The 21,853-nt window shown below is 43.0% G+C and overlaps 2 protein-coding genes across 3 annotated transcripts in view; one reads left to right on the top strand and one right to left on the bottom strand.

Moving 5' to 3' along the window:
* The window catches only part of CACNA2D3 (calcium voltage-gated channel auxiliary subunit alpha2delta 3), a 913,362-nt gene that overhangs the window by 751,012 nt on the left and 140,497 nt on the right, over positions 1-21,853 (top strand). The window lies entirely within an intron of this gene.
* Positions 9,868-19,871, bottom strand: LRTM1 (leucine rich repeats and transmembrane domains 1). The gene is made up of 3 exons (XM_053599986.1): positions 19,534-19,871; positions 16,480-17,076; positions 9,868-10,465 (listed from the first exon to the last, which is right to left on the bottom strand). The coding sequence occupies exons 1-3, from the start codon at positions 19,538-19,540 to the stop codon at positions 10,032-10,034; spliced, it is 1,038 nt and encodes a 345-aa protein (XP_053455961.1). The 5' UTR covers positions 19,541-19,871; the 3' UTR covers positions 9,868-10,031.

The raw sequence follows: 21,853 nt of genomic DNA, 5'->3' as shown, positions 1-21,853 counted from the left end.
CTTCTTTTCACTTGACTTTTCCTGGGCTACTCTGCATCTCCACTCTTCTCTGAAAGGCCCATTAAATTCAGCAGATTCTATGCTAAAGTCCGACTCCAGGCACACTCTCCCCCTCCACCCTTCCTCCCTCAGGAGTGTCCAACCTGTGTCCCGTGGGCTGCATGCTGATTATTTGAGGCCTGTTTTGTTTTTCTATAGTGTTGGATATGAAGGAAAGTAAGCATGGACCTTTTCTTCTTATTTTTTTTGCAGTTTTTGGCCGGGGCTGGGTTTGAGCCCTCCACCTCCAGCATATGGGGCCAGTGCCCTACTCCTTTGAGCCAAAGGCACTGCCCCAAAGAATATTCTTTTTTTGTTTTTGCAGTTTCTGCCCAGGTCTGGGTTTGAACCCACCACCTCTGATATATGGGGCCCAGGACCCTACTCCTTGAGCCACAGGCACAGCCTGGACCTTTTTTTCTTATGGTCATCAGCTTTCGTTAGTGTTTGTGTATTTAATGTGTGGCCCAAGACAACTTTTATTCTTCCAATGTGTGGCAGAAAAGAAAAATGGTTGGACATCCTAGCCTGGAAAATCTAGGTAAAGGCAACTTGGAAGTTGTCATTATCCAGTTGTGCAGTCTGAAAACTTTGGAGTCATTTTTTTTTATTGTTAAATCACAGCTGTGTACATTTGTGCGATCATGGGGCACCACGCACTGGTTTTATAGACCATTTGACACATTTTCATCACACTGGTTAACATAGCTTTCCTGGCATTTTCTTAGTTATTGTGTTAAGACATTTATATTCTACATTTACTAAGTTTCACATGTACCCTTATAGGATGCACCGCAGGTGTAATCCCACCAATCACCCTCCCTTTGCCCATCCTCTTCCCTCCCTCCCCTCCCTCTCACCCTTCCCCATATTCTTATTATTCAGCCTTAAAGAAAGATGGAGACTTTTCCTCTTTCATGCTTACATGGATAGAGCTGGAACATATTCTTCTTAGTAAAGTATCTCAAGAATGGAAGAAAAGGTATCCAATGTAATCAGCCCTACTATGAAACTAATTTATTAGTCATTTATTTTTTAAAAAATATTTTATTGGGAATAATATTGAACATACTCACAAGTAGGCAGAAAATATAATGGAATTCTATGTATCCTTCACCCAATCCTGGTAGCCATTAGCCCATGACTGTTGTGTCCTTCAAATCCCCAATCCACTACTACCCATTCTACACTATTTTAAATCCAATCTTACTCATTACATCATTTTATCCATAATTATTTCAGTGTGCATCTTTAAAAGATAAGGACTTCTTTGTATTTTAATATAGCAATACCACTACTGTATCTAAAAATAATTCCTAAACCTATAACTTAATGAGTATTTAAATTCCTAGGTATCTCAAAAAGAATGTCATTTTTATTTATTTATTTTACAGTTTGTTTGAATCAGGATCTTTTTTTTGTTGTTTTTTTATTTTTTCTAAGAGACTGGGTCTCTGGCCAGTCTAAAACTCCTGGGGACAGCTCGGTGCCTATAGCTCAATGGCAGGGCACCAGCCACATACACCAGAGCTGGCGAGTTAGAATCCAGCCTGGGCCTGCCAAACAACAAGGACAATTACAACCAAAAAATAGCTGGGGATTGATTGTGGCAGGCGTGTATAGTCCCAGCTACTTGGGAGGCTGAGGCAAGAGAATTGCTTAAGACCAAGAGTTGGAGGTTGCTGTGAACTGTGATGCCATGGCACTCTACCAAGGGTGACATAGTGAGACTCTTTCTCAAAAAAAAAAAAATTAGAATTAAAATATAACACCTGGGGTCAAGCAAATCTCCCACCTCAGCTCCTCAAGTAGTTGGGATTACAGGCACATTCCTTTCTACCTAGTTTTTTTTTTTTTTCTTTTCTTTTCTTTTTTATTTGAGATGGAGTCTCGCTCTGTTACCCAGCCTGGAGTGCAGTGGCACAAACATAGCTTAGTGCAACCTTGAATTCCTAAGTTTAAGAGATCCTCCTGCCTCACCCTCCCAAACAGCTGGGACTATAGGTGTGACCCCATCACAGCCTGTGAAGTTTTTTTTTTTTGTTTATTTTTTGTAGAGAGAGGGTCTTGCTATGGCAAGGCAAGAGCAGGGTCTTGTTCAGGCTGGTCTTGAACTCCTGGGCTCAAGCAATCCTCCCACCTCAGCCTCCCAAATTGCTGAGATTACAGGTGTCAGCCACCATGTCCAGACTGCACCTGATTTTGAATCATGATCTTGAAGTAATTTTTAAGTCTTCTCTTTTGCTTTCTACCCACAACCAATCTGTCCATAAATTGACATGGCTCTTTCTTTAATTTATTTACAGAATCTGACCACTTTTCAGTGCTTCCACTGCTACCCCACTGGGTCAGACCACTTCCATCTCTGTCCTGGATTGTTGGAGTAGCCTTCTAATTGGTCTTCCCAATTTATTCAGAGTTAAGAGTCAAAATAGTCACAATGGCCCGTGTAGTAGTTATACTTGCTGTGAACAAACTGTGCCAACATTTACTATCTGTGCTTTGGGTGCCTGTAGCTGCATGCAGCTTGGCTCAGGGCTCAGGGCTCAGGGCCTCTCACAGAGGAGTAAGTTCCACCTTCTCTCATGAGATATCACTAGCAGGACTCGCCTAGTGCCTTGTGGTGTGCTGAGCTGAGGGCCTCAGTTGTTGACCAGGGACCTCTATTACTTCCTAGCCATGCACGCATCTCCTTAGGGCAGCTTACCATGGGCTAGTTGGCTCCCATAAAAATGAGCTAACCTCACCTCAGAAAGGATGGCATACACGTTTTGCCTGTTTTGTTTGTAAAGAATGAGTCACTGGTCCCAGCCCACCACCAAGGAGAAGGCAAGAGTACCAGCAGGCAAGAACCACTAAAAGAGATCTTAAGATCTACCTGCCACAACTCACAGGGTCTGACACGATTTGACCCCTAGTTACCCTTGGATCCTTCTACGCGCCCTCTGCCCCCTCACCCACAACCTCTACATTGTTCTTTATGGATACCCAAGCTTGCTGCTGCCTTGGGGGCCTTTCCACCTGCTATACCTTTTTCCAGTGACTTTTGTTTTTCTTCAGATATCTTCACCACTGGCTCCATCATTTCCTTCAGGTCTCTGCTTGATCACCACACACTTCTTCCTCTATACCCTCTGCACTCTCTGCCCTTAACATCTGCTTTTTACCACATGATATAATTTTTATTTCTCTAACTTACCCCTCTTTAGCTCCTCTTTTAGATACTAAGTTCCATGGGGCATGTACTTTATGCTTCTCATTCAAGCATTTATTCTTGATACTTGGAATATCACAGCAGGTACTTAGAGATTTGTTAAATTGTTGACTTTGCATTGTTTTGTAACACTATTAACAAAATCATTGAGACTTCCCTCTGACTAACTGATATTAGTGAACATTGCTGGCACTTGGTTGCCGTGACTTCCACATTCTTAAGTTCTCACACCCTTCCTCCCCACCTAGCTGAACATTGCAGTTTTGGTTTTCTTTCTATTTGTTTGGCCTCTAGATTGTAGAATTTTTTTATTTGTTCTTAGGATTTGAACATTCTTCCAGAGTCTATTTATTTAATTTATGATTTGTTTTTCTCTATTTAGTTTGATTGTGACTCATATGTGCCAGGCACTAGCTTAGACCAGCTTTTCATATTTTTCTCATCAATCTGTCTTAGAATAAGCCTTTCTTGATCAAAATAACTTGTATTTTTCTTTAGCTCAGGAAAGATCACATCTCAGATTTTTTAAAAACTTATCCTTCTGTTTGATATGTTCTAGTATATTGGATTTATTGGGAAAACCAAGTAGCCACATACTGGTCCTGCATATTATTCTTTCATTTCTATCATCTCACAATTTTCTCACTTCTGTTTTTCCCTTCTATTAATATATTCTGGAGTGTGTATTCCTTAGGATGTGTTCTAGATCACTGATTAAATATATTGTAGTTTTTTGGGTTTTTTGTATCTGACAATGACTATGCTGGATTTTTTTTTTTTTTTTTTTTTGCAGAGAGACAGAGTCTCACTTTATGGCCCTCGGTAGAGTGCCGTGGCCTCACACAGCTCAGAGCAACCTCCAACTCCTGGGCTTAAGCGATTCTCTTGCCTCAGCCTCCCGAGCAGCTGGGACTACAGGCGCCCGCCACAACGCCCGGCTATTTTTTGGTTGCAGTTTGGCCGGGGCCGGGCTTGAACCCGCCATCCTCAGTACATGGGGCTGGCGCCTTACCGACTGAGCCACAGGCGCCGCCCGACTATGCTGGATTTTATTCATCAATTCCTTATTATATGTTATTTATTTACTATTATTATTCATTATCATTTTTGATGCTTGCAATTATTCACTTTTTCTGTCCCTATGAGGGGATCGCTTGTCTCTGCCCACTGCCAGTTCACCTGCAGTGCCTTCCCACTGGAGCCATATATGTCTCTGCCTCATTAACTCTGGGCTTGTCTATATAACATGATTTTGCCAATAGAATGTACATCAAATATACATATATTGTGTGTGTATACAAATGTACTATATGTATATTTGATGTATATATATATACACACACACACACAGAGTACACCAAATCCCACCAGAAATTTTAATATTATATAATTTTGTATTACATTAGGATAGTTCCACATGTAAAATTAACTTTCCATGTCTCTTCTGTATCTGGAAGGAAATTGTGCTCTCCTTTCCTTTTTTTAAAAAATAGTCTTCTAGGGGGCTCCAGGTTAGGTGTTCTTTCTCAATTGTAATCATCCTTAACATAAGTGTTAAGGAAGTGTTTACCAGTGAACATGGCTGATGGTGTTCCTCCTCGAGTGTCCCTTGCTGTTGGCTTTAGGGTACTCCTTGGAAAGACTAAGATAGGAGGCTGATCGATACACACAGGCCCCAAACGTCTAGCACCTGGACGGTGCAGGATTGGTAAGAAGATGCCACCTCCCATTGCCTACTGGTCTGATGACCTAACCTAGATGAAAAAACTAGTCTGTCGTTTTCATTCCTGGGGAGAAGCAGTAAGTAAACTGCAGTCCCTAGATTGTACTCACTGCCCACCTTTCCTTTTCTCATCCTATTAAATGCTACACCGCTGAGAATATTCATCTTAGTGGGTGAAGACAGTGATAGGAAAGGGTCGTTTCCTTCTGATTTTTTAAACCTGCTGTCTCAGAGTATCATCATCAGAATAGCTAGGGTAGACTAGTACTTTCCTCCTTTATAACCTACTCATCTGTCTCAAAGCCCCATCTTTGTTTTAGAGAGTGGATATTCCTCCTAGGGACTTGGATATACTTTTTTTCTCTTCTGTGTATTAATATTTCATTAGGAAATGCTACTTATATAATTGTCTTTACTCAAATAATTAGTGTAATAATGTCTAAGTCTTGATATTATGGTTTGCTGCAGGATGAATAGGGTAGGTCAGATTGTATTATCCACCCTAACCTGATGCACCTACCACCACGTTTATCAAACCTGCAATTAATTATGTGTGTGACTTTTGGAAAATTTCTTTCCTTTTCGATACTTCTATTTCCTATCTACAAAATAAGGTACAGAACTATATCAGGATAGCAAATAGGTTTAATCTCTTATGTCAACTCCAGTTAATCAGTAGTGGGAAAACATATTCTTAAGAATTTCTGAGGCCTTGTCTGGGCTGAGCAGATAAGTTTGCCATAATCTATTAGCAATGTCTACAATGAATAGAGAGGCTGATGGCAGCTATTCTGAAATTTGCCAGACCAGACTTAATACTCTCCAAACCCCTTCAGGGCTCCTCCTTCCTCTGATTCTTCTGGTTTTTCTTGATGAGCTTTGTAGGTGGGTGACATCCTGTCCATCCAAATGAATATTCAGTGTCATTGGAGTAAAAAGCAGGTGTGGATAGTCAACTCAAGAACTAAAATAGGGCTTAGCGCTGTAGCTCAGTGGCTAGGGCGCCAGCCACATACACCAGAGCTGGCAGTTCAAATCCAGCCCACACCTGCCAAACAGCAATGACAACTACAACCAAAAAATAACCTGTGGTCCCAGCTACTTGGGAGACTGAGGCAAGAGAATCGCTTAAGCCCAATAGTTGGAGGTTGCTGTGAGCTATGACGCCACGACACTCTACCGAGGGTGACATACTGAGACTCTGTCTCAAACAAACAAAAGAACGTAAAAGACATTATGGTCAATAGAAATAAGTAAAAATGAAAATTTAAGAAAATCCAAAAGGGGGGTGATTTATTACTGAAGGAGCTACTCTGAGTGGGGCAAGGGTATCTTTGAGACCTCATTACAATTTTTTATTTTAAAAAAACATTTTAATCAAAAGGGCAGACAGGATGGTTCCCTGAAGTCATGCATGATCCATAGCCCAGCAATACCATAGAAGGCTGGAATATCATCATTGTTAGGTTTCCATGAATAGCACTTAGCAATGGATGTGCTGATGAACTTTTTACCAAACTGGAAACAGTAATACTCTGACCTTCAATAGAAAGTTATAAATTTTTAACAGTTATTGTTTAATTAGGTGAATATGTGCTGTAGAGAGATTAATTTAGAAGTTCATTTAGCCACTTCCTTTGATATTCAGGATCTAAGACAAAGATACCATGTTTTAGGGATACATGGTTACTAACTTGAGCAGTGAGATTTGCTTTTCATGAACCTTCCAGGAGAAATTCACATGGAAATCACTAGTTTCCATTCTTGTAAGGAACAGTGGAAAAATAAAACACTCAGGTATCCTGGCATTTTATACTTTGGTAAGATTCTTCTTGCAGGATCAGGGATATTTACCTAAATTATAAAAGCTTTGCAGATACAGATTTGGGGCTAGATAGTCTTTCAACAAAATCTCTATGGCAAAGGATAATCTTCATCCTCCCCCTTCTATGCTCCACTGGGACAAGGACAGTATCTGTTTGTGAATTTGTGATCTCTGGCAAAGCAAAACTCACCAATCTATAGATAGTAGCCATATTATTCTACTAAATATGATGAAAAAACTACTCTATATTAGATGGTTTTCCCAGAAACAATGAGTACCAAACGTGACTTGTGTTCACAGTGTATCCTCAGCAAGGCTCTGTGATGGAAGGACATTTTTATGAGACCATCTATGAATAGGACAGCAGCAATAAACAGCTCAAAATAATCTATGAGGCGTTTGCAAATTACCCCTCATGAGCTGTAGTGGTTGTGCAAGATAATTTGTGGTTCTCACAGAATATCCTGCAAATTGGGTCTTTCATCTGCAATGCTTTTTTTTCCAGTTAAAACATCTCGTTTCTCATATTAACAAATGATAACTGTGCATTTACTAATCTAAACAATTTGATTTTTTTTTCCCCTGGGCTGGAAAACTGTTGATATTTTAGGGTAAGTAATTATTTTCCGTGCCAACTGCTGTTTGTAGTGACTGTAGGCAAAAGATAGAAATACATTCAGACTCATCAATTTCCTTAAAGGCTACCCATAAAGCAGGAAGTCTATTTACCTGAGTTATCATCTCTACTTAGAAATCTAATACAGAGGTGTTGACAAGTGAGGATTTTAGTCATGTTCATGGCTTTCTGTGGCATACTGGTCATGTAATCCCTCAGGGCAGGGGGACAGGGTTGACCTGCACTGTCACCAAACCTCTGGTAGGGCACAGGGCAGTCTTAAATCACCACAGTTATAGGAAACCAGATTCTTGGCCTCACTCGTTCCCAGCTAATGCAATATCTGGTCAAGCATCCAATGCAGTCAGGAATACGATGATAAATGCTCATGAGAATACCTTGCACCAGGCCTGGTACATAGCACAAGCTCTGGAAACATTTGGTGAAATTGGTATGAGGTATAAAAATATATAAATTTCCTTTGTCATATTGCTTTCTTGAGCAAGGATTCTTAGTCCAGGGCAGTGGAAAGAAAGGTTCATTTCACCTAAAAAGTAGTTGCTTCATCATTAGAGCAGATGTTCAGCCTGGCCCTCTGAAGTGGCACAGATGACAGAGCAGTGAGGAGGTGCCAGGGCCTAGGACTGAGCTGATGCAGCAGCAGGCTTTCCCGGGGGTCTCTTTATGACCTACACTTTAATGTATCTGGGTTTATTTTAATAGAAAAAACCCTTACCATCAAAGTTTAAAATTTTCCCCCACCCCAGAAAAATCATCTAATAATGTTGCTACTCCCAAAAATGGGCCACCTTTAGCCTGTAGGTGTGTGGGGCCCACACTAGTTATGCAGCACTGTGGGCAAGTGCAGATTTCTCTGTGAAGATCAGAGGTGCGCTGGTGTGAGACCTGCATGGTATGGCGTGGTAGGTTCACCTGTCTGTCCCATATGCATGTGAACTTTCCATTCACTTTCTAGTTAGAGATTGGACTACGGCTTTAGGATCAAAACCAATTTTACATGGCCCGAAGAAGAGAATATAGAGCCAGTACCCTGAATGGCAAATGTGTTTTATCCTTTGAACCAACTCCAGTTGATTAGTTCTGGTTGCCTACAGTGTTGTCTTAAGGCATCTGTGTTGCTCAGCTGGAAGGAGTGCTGGGATTGATTAGCGATGTCTGTCACCGCCTCTGGATGGACAGCTTGCCCTGTATTTGCCATTCTGTGTTTTTAACATGTCCACAACTCTTCTGTGCAATCTTCCTGTGTAAAACGATTTAACATTAACAGGTGACTAAGTATGAGCCAGGGCCTATCTGCCAGAACAGGTAGATTCCACTTTAAGAAAACCTAGCATGAGAAAATGCCAATTTACAAAATGCATAAATCTGGAGCCAATTATTTCCATTACAGAAAGATTCCATGAAAGGTTCCTTTAAATAGCCAGCTCCCCTACTGCATTAAAATGATGATTCAATTTACAAAAATTCACTTTGCATGCAACTCTTCAAGACCATGTCTATGGAGTAAAGCCAGCCACACCTGATTTTTTTAAACCATGGCCTAAATAAGGTTCAGGATGGCTGCCGCCACCTATCTCGAGTCTTTTGGTAATTCCCACTCTCTGCAGGCTTCCTCCTTCTTTCTTCCTATCCCAGAGTGTTGAGTAGATAATCTGGGTGGTGGTCAGCAGCTGCTGGCTTGCACCGTGACACGGCTGCATTTCATTAGTGCGTAAACTGATTGCTCCAAGGATGTTTATGTGTGGGTGTGGTTGTACAAATCTGTGTGCTCTGTCTGTAGATACAGATACACAAAAGTCATTATCTCGCTCGCAGCCCGACCTAAATTTGTTCCTGCTGTAAGAGTTATAAATGGAAGGTTCCAATCCCTTGGTGGATATAGCCTTTTGGTAATATCTGCCCCGAATTCTGGCTCCCCATCCTCTTTGTGTTTGTTTATACGTTATTTACCCTCACATCAGAAAACTTCCCCAAACTCTGGGCCTGAGTCCCATTATCCAGACATGGAACCCTCCTCTTCCTCTGCGGCCCCAAATGGTTTTCTGATTTAGAAAATTAAATATATCTGACTCTTGTGGCAAGCTACAAAATTCCCAACCAACAGATGCTCCCATTAAATATATAACATACACAACATCTAAAAGGATCACCAATCTAGCATGAACTTGAATTACAGAGGCATTTGGTGCCCCTCAGGTAAGATCACCAGCCTTTTCCCAGGCACTCAAAATTGGGCTGCTTTCCAGTGGACCATAAAGCTCCCAGGAATGCTTACTGGCACATGTGTTTGAATTTCCATTGCTCTGTGAAAGCAACTTAATCTGGGGATAAGTACCTGAAAGAGATGGTCTCCCCACCCCCTTGGACAGAATCATTGCAATATCCTCTCAGGCCCAGAGCACAAGTATCATCTCTGTTCATCTAAAATGCCTTAAAAATCACAACATAAATTTATTCCCAGAAATATTTTTTTTATAGATATGCCTTTTTTTCTTTGGAAAAAATTAAAATGAGACAGACACAGCAATCACATCAGCCCTACTCAGACACTTTTTCTGGCCTACAGTGATCTATGGTATTTGGGGGAAAGCTGTCAGGCTGGTGCACTGCCAAATAGCTCTTTTCCTTCTGTCTTTCCAGGCTCATTGGTTTGAGCCAAGTGTCCCCGGTGGTATTGGGCTATAATTGCTGCATAGGTGCAGCCGTAGATTGCAGCGACCAACATCATGAGACACAGGACCCCACACACAACCCCAGTGATGATGACGGTGGCAACAGCATGACGCAGGTTGGCCGGCCTTGGCTTGGGTTTGAACTCACACTCTGAGAGGTCTCGTTCCCCTGAGCTGTGGTTCTCATGGGGCTTCAGGGCTGCCCCATGGGCAGAACTGGGCTGCTGAGTCTGCGAGGACCCCAGATCAGGAGCCGAAGGAGGGCAGGGCTGGTAGAGCTCATGAGGGATTTTGAGGAGGTCCTTTCCCTTCCATGTGTCTGGTGACCTACAGATGACGCCATCTGTTATTCCTCCTTTGAAAAACAAAAGCAAAAGATGATAAGGAAGCCTTGACACAACTAAGTTCCAAAGTCTTCAGGCTGCAAAAACTTAGGCAGATGGAATTTATGAACTGCTTTTTCCCCCCTGAGTCAAAGAATTTAACAACCATATTTTATGATTTTAGGATTTTCTAAATTGGCTAAATGCTAAAAATGCCACACACTAAATTGGCAATTACTTATGACCAAGAATTCATTAGAAGCCAAGTTACCTTTAACATTATATAAATGCTGAAGGGGAAACAATGCAAAAGCTGATGAGAAGAAACACTGTGGGCCCACAGCAAGGGCACCGTTGCCCATGGCATTCCTGCCCCATGCTCCCCTAACGAGCCCCATCAGACAAAAAGTCCTTTGTGCCTGAGCCCCACTGGAAATCAAAGAAAAAAAATAAAACAAATGTCCATTGTTGTGATGTTATGTGTTAATTATAAAGACCCTATGTGTTGACCAGTACTATTCAGTGATGCCATAGGGAGAGGTGGAATGGTCTTTAGACATTTTATTTATCCAAGGACTTGACAGCACTGTTAGTTTAGTTCATGGGATTAAGTATAATTAAGGCATCTGCTCGGGCCTTGAAACATTTACTACTTTGAGTACCGAACTTTCCAATGGGTTATTAAAACCAGTTTCCATTCCCTATAAAGTGATTGATTTTTCTCAGGTGTGTGGATGACTATTGTTGGGGGGTGGAGAGGGAGATCTAGATGATCAGTAATTTTTTTTTTTTTTTTTGAGACAGAGTCTCACTTTGTCACCCTCGGTAGAGTGCTGTGGTGTCACAGCTCACAGCAACCTCCAACTCTTGGGCTTAAGCAAGTCTCTTGCCTCAGCCTCCCAAGTAGCTGGGACTATAGGTGCCCGCCACAACACCTGGTTATTTTTTGTTGCAATTCTCATTACTGTTTTAGCTGGCCAGGGCCAGGCTCAAACCGCCACCCTTGGTAAATGGGGCCGGTGCCCTACCCACTGTGCCACAGGCGCCACCCAGATCAGTAATTTTTTTCTAGAAGGAGCACCAGGCTAATCGGCTTTATTCTAGACTAGTTTGATCACTGATTTACTATTTTACTTTGGAGAAATAAATTTCTCTGAGTTTTCAGCTATGAAAATATACCTAGCCCTCTCTGCTCGATCTCAGTTTTCCCAATACATTCACTGTTTCTCTACTTCCTCCTCTCTGGAGTGTCTTGAGGTCTAGGGAGCAGGCATGGTGGCCCTTGGCAGTGTCAGCTGGAAAGTCCTGTGTTGGGGCAGAGCTACCTCATGGCCTCTGTCTCACTTCTCTGGGGCTGCCATAAAGACCTCCCCTAGGACAGCTGCCAACCCAGGTACCACTCTTAACAAAGTTAGATTGGAGACTCTTAGTACACACAATAGGTGAATTAAGATATGATATCAGAAAGACACCCCCGGAGGTTGTCACTTCAACATTAGCCCCTTCCGTGGCATAGAATGTTGGAGTTTGGGTAATGCTTTCATATTTATCCTATTTAAGCCTCGTAAGATAAGTAAGTCCTAAGTGGCCCTGTAAGTAAGGGGCCAACCTGCTGTGTAACCATTATCATGTGGCCCCGATATACCAGGTTTAGTGGCATAGTAAAATTCAACCTTTGCCCTTTTTGCTACCACTGCTTGAAACTGAATCACCCACGACCTGAGTCTCTTGGGCCACTCCTTCCTTCTTAGGCAATCCCTGGAGGTGAGAGTCTCAATACTAAAGCAACTTTACCAACAACAACAACAAAAAAGTTTCGCCTTTTCCGAGCCTCTGATTTTCTTGAGGCCAGTGGTGTGGAGCAGCTGCTCCCAGTGAGCCCAGGATGTCGTTGAGCTGTTCTGAGTCTAAAGATCCTTGCTTGCTTCATGGACCATTTCATTCTTCTGTGCCTGGCCATCAGAGCCTCAGGGAGTTTTTGCAGAGGCCAGAGAGACAGAAGTGAAGCGTGGGGCTTTGAGAAGAGGTAACAACATTTAACCTAGCCAAAGAACACTAACCCTTTCACCAGGGGAAGAAAAGCCACCTGCTGTGGGACAGTTTCATCCCTGACTTCTACCTAGACTGGGGATGGTGTATGTAATCACTGCAGGCTTAAGCACTGTCTTTCTCTAGTTACAAACGTCCTGCCATAGTAGAGTCAGAGCCACAGCCTTGGGACCCAGAGCCAAGGAAATAGCCAGGCTAGAGTCAGGGACATGGCTGGAAGGCAGGGGCTGTGGCTCCTGAGAGCTCCATATCCTGCTGTGCAGCTCCTCTCCAGCCAGGACTCACCTCCCACCTCTCCACAACTGTCTTACCGGCCTCCACGCCCTAGGCAAACCTGCTGCTTAAAACTATAGGGTGCCACTCCCTTCTACGTTTGTGTACACAGATAGCGCAGAAGCTCCAGCTTGCCAAGAGCGCGTTGTTCTCTGAACGCTAGGAGCTCTTAACCTCTGTATTGGGAAAAACTGGCTTGAAATCTGGAGCCTGCTCCTGACTTAGCTGTGTAGTTATGGAAGGCTCCTGGGCCACACTGTGCCTCTGCTTCTCATCTGGAAAGTGGGAGATGGGGAAATAATGAAAGTAACTTCCCGAGATGGCTCTAGGAACTCAGTTGGATCAAGTATAGCAAGTATTTAGCATACAGCTAGCCCAGGGGAGATGTTTAATAAAGTTAGCTCATAGAGATGATTTGTTTACTTATAAAGAGAGAAAGAGAAGAATAATTACAAAAGCTATGGGCATGTTTTTGGTGGACGAGATATTATTACATGTTCACCAAAGCACATTGTTGGTGAAGGCCTACAGGAAGACTGAATTTTTCCAGTTCTGTGGTCATTTAAGGGTCATGTGACTGAATTCTGGCCAGTGAAACCAATTAATTACACTTCAAGGCTCGAAACCCCTGAGGGAATCCTCCCTGCATTTTGTTCCATGTTGGTGATGACCTTAGAGACCACAAAGTGAAGTTGGTGGCATCACAAGCCAGAAGGGGCTTATATCCCTGAATAACTGCACAGAATGCAGACCTGCCCACACTGCCCTTGGACTCTGACATGAATGATCAACAGACTTCTGCATATATAACAGAAGTCTGGAGCTGTCTGTTATATCAAATAGCTTCCCCTGTCTAATTGCGTTAGTATTTGCATTTGTTTATCTTTTTTTAAAAGAAGAACTTTACTAATATCCGTTCCCTTACCTTGCCTATATCCAGTAATCCATAATAAAACTGTCTCCTATATTTGGCATCTATTCAAGTTTTTTTTCTGTTTATCATAGAACATCCAGGTCTTATTCCCCCCATATCAGTTTTACCTTCCTCTGAAGAAAAACTGTTAACTGTGCTGCAGCTCTGTCACCAGGGAGCCTTGCACTGCCGTCACCAAATCCAAGGACCAGAAGGGGCCCCAAACACCCTTTGGCTTGATTTTCCATCTAGTCACACTGATCTAGTGAGGGGTATTAATTTGGGGAGAACTTTATCCCACCCCATGTTGTTTTTAGGTCCCTGGTCCTAGGAACTATATTTTTATTTATCAAGAAATGTTCTTTTTTAGTGAAAATCATCTTTCTGTGATGGTCTTGATTTATGCCTTTTATTTAATCCAGAAAACAATAGCTCAACCCTCTTCACCTCCAGATGTAAGAGTTTTATTTGCAACCTCGTGTAAGAAACAGGTTGCCACATTATGGCTTCTATGTAGGGTAATTTGAACATTGGCTGGTTAGCGACATGTTATTTGCTATTACAGCAGAACCTGCAGTGTTGACCGCTTCCCTACATTGACCACCTCCTTAAGTTGACTTAATTTTCATAGACTGGACATGCATGGCATGTATGTATTGATGTAGTAGGCCTAGTTCCTTATGTTGACCACCTCCAGATGTTGACCAGGCTGTTATAGTCCCTTGGGTGGTCACCTTACAGAGGGTCTACTATATATGGTTGAGAAAAATTCTTAATTCAATATTGTACATTTGTACCCATGTTGTACCTTAACCCACTACTCTCAGAGACCTCCTATGACCACCCAGACTGCTGACTCCCTGATTCATGTCTATAGTTCTGACATCTTACTGAGCTACGGTCTTTGATATATAACCTCTGACTTCACTGCTCCCTGAGGATATGTAAATGCCACCTCAGACTTGACATTCACTGACCAATCTGAAGTCTTGAGTGGGTACCCTTCACCTACTCTCTCCCCTCCCCAGTCTGCATGTCCACTTATCTGCATGCCAGTAAAGGCATGTCCACTTATCTGGTTACCAGAGCAGGACAAATCAAATAGAATTTCCCATAATTATGTTCCCCTTTTTGTTTTCCATGCCAACCTGTCAGCAATTTCTATCAGTATAGTATTCCAGATATCTCCCCACCCTGGTTTGAGCCCCCATCACCTCTTTGCTGGTCCACCGAGGTCCCCTTCTCATTCATCTGCAGCACCAGAGTGTCCTTTTAAATTGTGAACAGATCATACCATTCTCCAGATGGAAACTCTTGAAGAGCTTGTCATCTCAATTGAAATAAAATGCAGACACCCTGGGCTGCCCTGCACACTGCTGTTTGACGGGACCCCTGAGGCCTGTGAGGCCTTGTCCACACTTCCACTCTCCTCTTGTGTCCAGACACTCTACTGTCCCTCTTTTTACCCCACAGCTAAGTCAAGCATTCTCCCTCATCAGGCCCTTTGCACCTGCTGTCCTCTCCCCTCACCTCCTCTCCCTGCCCCATCCTCTCGTGCTGGTTCATTTCTCCTCATCATCTAGCTTCTGCTCACCTGTGTTGCCTTCATGGTAAGGCCCTCCCTGTTTGCCCTATCTAAAATGGGACCCCCATCCTACCCCTCCCTCGCCCCTTCCCCTGCCTCACTGTCTCTTTAGCACCCACTGCTATCTGAGCATGTATCGTTATTTAGCATCTTATTTGACATCTGTTTCGGCTACCAGGATGGAACGTCCATGATCGTTAGTACTTTCTTGTTTACTGCTCTCTTCTCAGGGCTAGGACAGTGCCTGGCATGTAAAAGGCACTCAGGCGTAGGAATGAATGAATGAATGATGCTCAGAGTTAGGAGGAGAGAAGAACCGTGATGCAGAGGAAAGAATGTAAGGCCAAGACAAAAAGCCAGGCATTTCTTTCTCATCTAGACTTCTACTCTGTGACCTTGGGCAACTCACTGAGCCTCTCTGAGCCTCCATTGACCCTTGATGACAGGAGTTGGCAAACATTTCTATAAAGGTCCAGATAGTAACTGTTATAATCTTTGCCATATAGTCTCTGTCATAACTTTGCCCTTACCAGGGAAAGCAGTAGTTCAGTATGTAATGAATGGGGATGTCTGTGTTCCAGTATAATTTTATTTATAAAAATTATAGGTAGGCAGGATTCGGCCCTTGGGCTGAGGTTTGCTAACTCATGGGTGATTTCATTCATCTCTAATATTCTGGGATTGCTTGCTTTGTTTTTGACATCAGGTTAAAGAAATTGTAGGTAACTTGGGAGAGAGGCTCTATTGCAACCCTTTTCAGTAACAGTGTTATTTGCTAAAGCAGAAGGGAAGATTTATAGCTGTCAAGCAAAGAAAGAAAAATATTCCAAAGAAAGATAGCCCTGCCTGCAGTAGGATTACACTTGAAAATTAGAGTTTGGTGCCATGAAGAGGTTCCATAGTTTGTTATTCAGGTGGTGACTAAACTATCTCTTCCTTAAAGGCATATTCTCAGATAAGTAACTTCATGTGGTATTAATTAAACAAATTAAAAGTTATCTCTGTGCATCATATCTGTAGATGAATTTCAATACTTTGAATTTTTAAACACCTTCTAATTACTCATTTGCAATACTGTGAAATGATAATCATTGTGGAAAAGCTTAAAACCACCTCATGCATATTACTCAACATTTCTTCTAATGCAGAGAACAGATGAAATTCATCCTGGGCTGGTAACACACAGAGGGGTGGGGGTGGGGGGGGTCCAAATAGGCACTACTGACCTTTATAGATAAATTTCTCCAGCCAGAGTTTAAGACTGAGCAAGTGGCAATTGCATTTCCAGAGATTGCCCTTGAGAAGTAAAAACCTCACACTGGGCATGGATTCTAGGAGTGCGCCATCAAGCTGCTGAAGCTGGTTGTGTTGAACTGCAAATACGGTTAGGTTCTCCCAAGGCCCAGCCAGGGGTGTGGGAAGGTGGCTTATGTTGTTTGATGACAAATCAAGCTCCCTCAGCTGGGGGAGGGAATGGAAAAGTCTGCTTTCCAGGGAAAGCAAAGAATTCTGGGTTAAATTTAAAACCTGCAAGCGCTGAAGTCCGTTGAAAGCTTGGGGGGCCAGATTTGAAAGGGAATTGTTGGACAAGTTTAAGGTCATGAGCCATGGCACTGACCTAAATGCAAATGCAGGAAGCTGGTGTATCTGGTTGTCTTGTAAGTGCAGTGTTCGAGTCTGAGCAGGTAAATCAGAAGGGATTTCAGCCAGACCCTGCTGGCTGCAGTCTACAAAATGTGTAGACGAGTGACAGCGGCACTTGTCTGGGCAGCCGTGGGCCACCTGCAGTAGGACAATCATGCTTGAAAGCATGAACAGTTCACCTACGACAAACAGAAAGAAATAGGGTTAGGAAGCAGTTTGTGAGGAGTGTATCAGCACTTTTCCCCATTCAAATTCACAGGTAATGTGCTCCTGAGCCAGGTAACACCTCCTGCAACTACCACTGGCCATCCTCCGCAGTGTCAGTAATTATTGCCGTCTCTGTGCTATTGTTGGAAGACTCAGGAAAGGTATTTTCTCAGTGCCTCAGTAATCAAAAGATGAAAAATTTAGGATGTCAACTAGGAAAGTGAAATAAATCTTCTGGGAGCACATGCCCTTTGTAGAGTATAGCAGAATTATTTGGGGCCAGATGTGTAGAAAAGTGAGGAAATTTCAGATGTTCACATTGTTTAAAGATATGCTCCAGAGCAGTACTGTCCAATAGAACTTTTGTAAGATGATGGAAATGTTCAATCTCTGCTGTCCCTACGGGAGCCAGTAGCCGTGAGTGCCTACTAAACTCTTGGAATGTGGCTACTGCAACCAAGGAACCAATTTTTATTTGTATTCAAGTTCATTTAATTTAAATTTAAATAGGCACCTGTGGCTAATGGTTAATGTATTGTGTGGGGCGGGTCTAAAACATTCCTACAAATTCATGTCCGTCTTTGCAGGTGTAATTCCCGGAGTGATGATCGTCTCTACTGCTTTTTTATTCAAGAGATTTTTATTTTTTTTACTCAAGAGATTTTTAAAATACAGAAAACACAATAATATAATAAGCACACGTGTTCCAATAACACTTCTGTAAGTCATTCACAGATTGTCATAATTCCTTTATTTTTCTCTTAGAACAGAAGCAATTCATTACTTATGCAGTTGAACTCCCTTTGATTAGAGCCCAACTCATGTTTTCCTACATGAATTTCCTTTACCCCCACCGTTGCTGATGTATCCCTCCAGACATTTAGAAATAATCATTAATAGTTACAACAACAGCGCATATTGCGGGCACTTTGAGCCAGGTGCCACCCTTGGTGCTTTATATATTCTCTGTGTGTGTGTGTGTGTATGTGTATATATGTGTGTATATTAACCTAATCACTTTGTAAATATGATTGTTCTTAACCCCATCTGAAAGGTAAGGATATTAGGCACAAAAAAGCTATATCACTTGCCCACGTTCACATAGATAGTGAGTAGCAGAGCTGTGACATCCAGACCGTCAGCCTCCAGAGTCTGTCAGAGTTTTTATCCTCTGCGCTCTGCTTGTCCAATTCTCTCTCTCATAGCAGTTTTAAAATGTAACGACAGTATAATCATCAGCATGTCTCATTCCGCAGTTTTCCCTATTTCCTCAAAAGTTATCTAGCCACAGGGACACATAGCAAGCTAATTCCTTCCTTAGAGTATTCCATGAAAAACCAGGCTACTTTCATATTTAATCACATCCTTACTGAGGAGTATTTGACCTGTTCTAATTTTTCATTACAAATGGTGCTGCAGATAGTATCCCGGTGCGGACCTCCTCCTCTGTTCAGGAATATGGGCGAGGTCACTGAAATCAAGAGGAATTTCCTCATAGGGCTCAGAAAAGAAGTTCATATTTTTTCAGATACTACTACTACATGCTCCAAAATAGCTATATGACACTCCCCTTTTCCCCCGAAACTTGAATTTTAGAATATGGCAAACATCTGTCAAGGGCATCTTGTTAAACTGATAGGGGAATTCACAAGTTTACATAATAATGGTCAAAACTTGAAATAGTTCTCTCTCATAATGAAAGCTCTTGAGAGAGGTTTGTTTGTTTGCTTGCTCCCTTTTGGCCTTAATGATAGAAATATACAATGTGGCTGTCAAATGCATTTGAACCTGTTCCCCTTTGTTCCTCGAATTCTCTTCTGATGCTAACAGTGCTTTAGGGAAGATGTTTGGAGAGCCTCTGGAGGAGATTCTTCTGAGTTTAACTTAGTTCAAGAGATGGAGAGCATCACAGTCCCTTTCCCCTTTCCAGAATATAGAAGAGGACCCTTGTTTTCCTGTCTATAATTCTGCAAATAATCTAAATGACTCCTTTCAAAGCCAAAACATCGTAATGAACTGATACCCCTTGCCTTCAGCTGTGGGGCTCAAGCATTAATTGGTTGCAGGAAATCAATTCTTAAAGCAAAGAACCTGTTTCCCACAGAATCCACTAATCTATTAATGAAAGGCTTGTCTTTTTGAGATTGTAGCCAATTGGTTTGTTTGTTCTCTGGTTCCACTCCCCCCACAAAGGAGTGATATATGAACTAGACCTCTAAGCACCATGTTGGCAATGAAGTGGCCTGTGACATGGCTAACTGCATACTCCCATCATGGCCACATACATTTGTCTCCCACTCCCTCCCTCTGCAAACAGCAGGGCACAAACAAACTTCCCATGCAGAGACATTTGTCATGTCCCTCTAGTCTTTTAAGAGAGATGACGTTTCTAAGAAGAGAACTCTTCTCGGGTGCAAACCACAGCTCACCTTTCATGACTGAGTCTCCACAGGCGTCCTTGTGACTGGTCGCCCACCTTTATTAACGACGAGCCTCTCAACCAAAAGCGTGACACCCTCAGAGTCCAGATTTTCACTCCCTTTTTCTGAATCCTGTTTGTGCTTTTCTTCAGTGCAGCAAACAGTTGTCGCTTTCAAAAGACCTCGTATTTAAGCAGTCCTTCCCCTTGTCTCCATCTGGCTGGGCCGGTTTCCATAAGAGGATCTTTGGATTGTGCCCCCTTTTCTTTCTTAAAGTATTGGCCTCCCTGAGATCACCCCTGCCTTTCCCATCCAGACGACGAGCCACATAAAGAATGTTTGTCAAACTCCAGTGAACAGCTGTAGCATTCAAACATGACCCCGATGGCTCAGCCTTTATGATTATTTAATCTGCTTGAAGTCCAGGGCACCAAAATAACACTGCCTTCTTAATCCGGTCCTGGCTCCTGAATTCTGTTGACTTATTAACCATGCTGTGTCAACCCTCATGGAGTTGGAGGGTGCTGGGTAGGGATCCTCGACCTGGGGGGCCTGCAGCAGAGGCCGCAGAGTGTGTAATATGAGGACAAATTGGCCTGCTGGAGGCTGCCACGGCTGTACAGTCCACTTCTTTGGTCACTGGAAGCTTATTCAGCCAACATCTATGGGGATTAGCTGTGTTGACAGGGTCTTGATGCCCTGAAATCCATAGCCATGGTTTCCTTTAGTGGACATCACAACCTTCTTTCTGGGGCCACAAATACTTCTCAGCTGCCTGCTTGCTTGTTTGCTCGTTACTCAAGCCCCACCCCCATGAACTGACCTTTTGGTTAACGTGACTTTAGAAACACTTCACGATCTTTCATCCTTTCCCTGATGCTGAGGTCCTGGCCTTTTGCTCGTTTTTCACATATGAAACAATAAAGCTGCTCCTGTGAGTATCGGGCGTCAGTGAACTGTGACTGTTCTCTAATTGAAGCTGTTGGGAACTTTCCCACCAGGGACTGGAACCGTTTCATTGAATGTGCAAATCCCCTGCCATTTGCTGAGGTGGGGTTTCAATGCCTGAAGCTGCCCTTCTGTGCCATGTCAGAATGCTCCACGTACTCACAATGACTATGGTGTGAGGTAAAACCCTTGCCTTTGTGTGAACTGCAACCCCTGGCCCCTGGCAGTGTAATTCAGCAGGTGAGTGGGGCTCTGGACTCAGATTATCTGGGTATGAATTGCAGCTCCATCTTAGCTCTGTCTCTGGCCAAGTGACTTGCCCACCCAGAGCCCCAACTGCTTGCTTGTTTTCTTGTCAGCCAAGCATGGGGATAACAGTAGCCCTTATGTCACCAGACTGTGCTGAGGGTTAGATATGGCAATATGTGTCATGGCCCACTGTCTTCAGAAATGTTCACAATTACCCATGAACATGCCCTCCAGGACTTGTGTGCTGCCAGCCTTTGAAGGGCAACCTTAACTTGAAAGCAGGAGGGAGTTCCTGAGGTCACGGCCCCACATGCCACTCTGATGCTACAGGGGGGAGAGGCTCCTTATAAATGGATTTGGGCTATTTCAACAGCATGTACTTTTGGGACCCTTGCCTCCTGGGGCCATTCCCTTTCCCACTCACAGAACCCAGTAGACTCATCCAGCTCCGTCCTGCAAGTCTGCTGTCCCCAGCTTGCCACAGTTTGTCCTTTTCTCCAATATTTTTTCAGAATCACAATGGGCAAAAGTCAGACATAGGTGATGAAGTAGATCAGGTAAAGGGTTTCTTTTCTTTTTTCTTTCTTTTAGACAGAGTCTCACTCTGTTGGCCTGGGTAGAGTGTCGGGGCATCATCATAGCTCACGGCAACCTCAAACTCTTGGGCTCAAGTGATCCTCTTGCCTTAGCCTCCTGAGTAGCTGGTACTACAGACACCTGCTACAATTCCCAGCTAGTTTTTCTATTATTAGTAGAGATGGGGGAGGGGTGTCTCTCTTTTGTTCAGACTGATCTCAAACCCCTGAGCTCAGGTAATCTACCCTCCTTGGCCTCCCAGAGGGCTAGGAAGATGAATGGTTTCCTAAGAGCTAAATGGTATCTTCCCTCTTTCCTATTTGTCTTTTTTCAGGTGTAAAGAATTTAATAATTTTTTTTGAGACAGAGTCTTGCTCTCTCACCTCAGGTAGAGTGCCCTGCCATCAGCCTAGCTCACAGCAACCTCAAATTCCTGGGTTCAAGTGGTCCTTCTGCCTCAGCCTCCCAAGTAGCTGGGACTATAGGTACCAACCACAATGCCCAGCTAATTTTTCTGTTTTTGTAGTAGAGAAAGGGTCTCGCTCTTGCTTGGGCT

This window comes from Nycticebus coucang, chromosome 8, assembly GCF_027406575.1.
Source record: "Nycticebus coucang isolate mNycCou1 chromosome 8, mNycCou1.pri, whole genome shotgun sequence".
Classification (NCBI taxonomy): Eukaryota; Metazoa; Chordata; class Mammalia; order Primates; family Lorisidae; genus Nycticebus; species Nycticebus coucang.
The sequence above is the reverse complement of the archived record's forward strand: the minus strand, read 5'-3'. Positions and strand labels throughout refer to the sequence as shown.

Coding starts and splice junctions, on each gene's coding strand:
- LRTM1 (XM_053599986.1), bottom strand. Junction 10,466..16,479: donor GGAGAAATTTATCTATAAAG/GTCAGTAGTGCC, acceptor TGTTTTTCAAAG/GAGGAATAACAGATGGCGTC.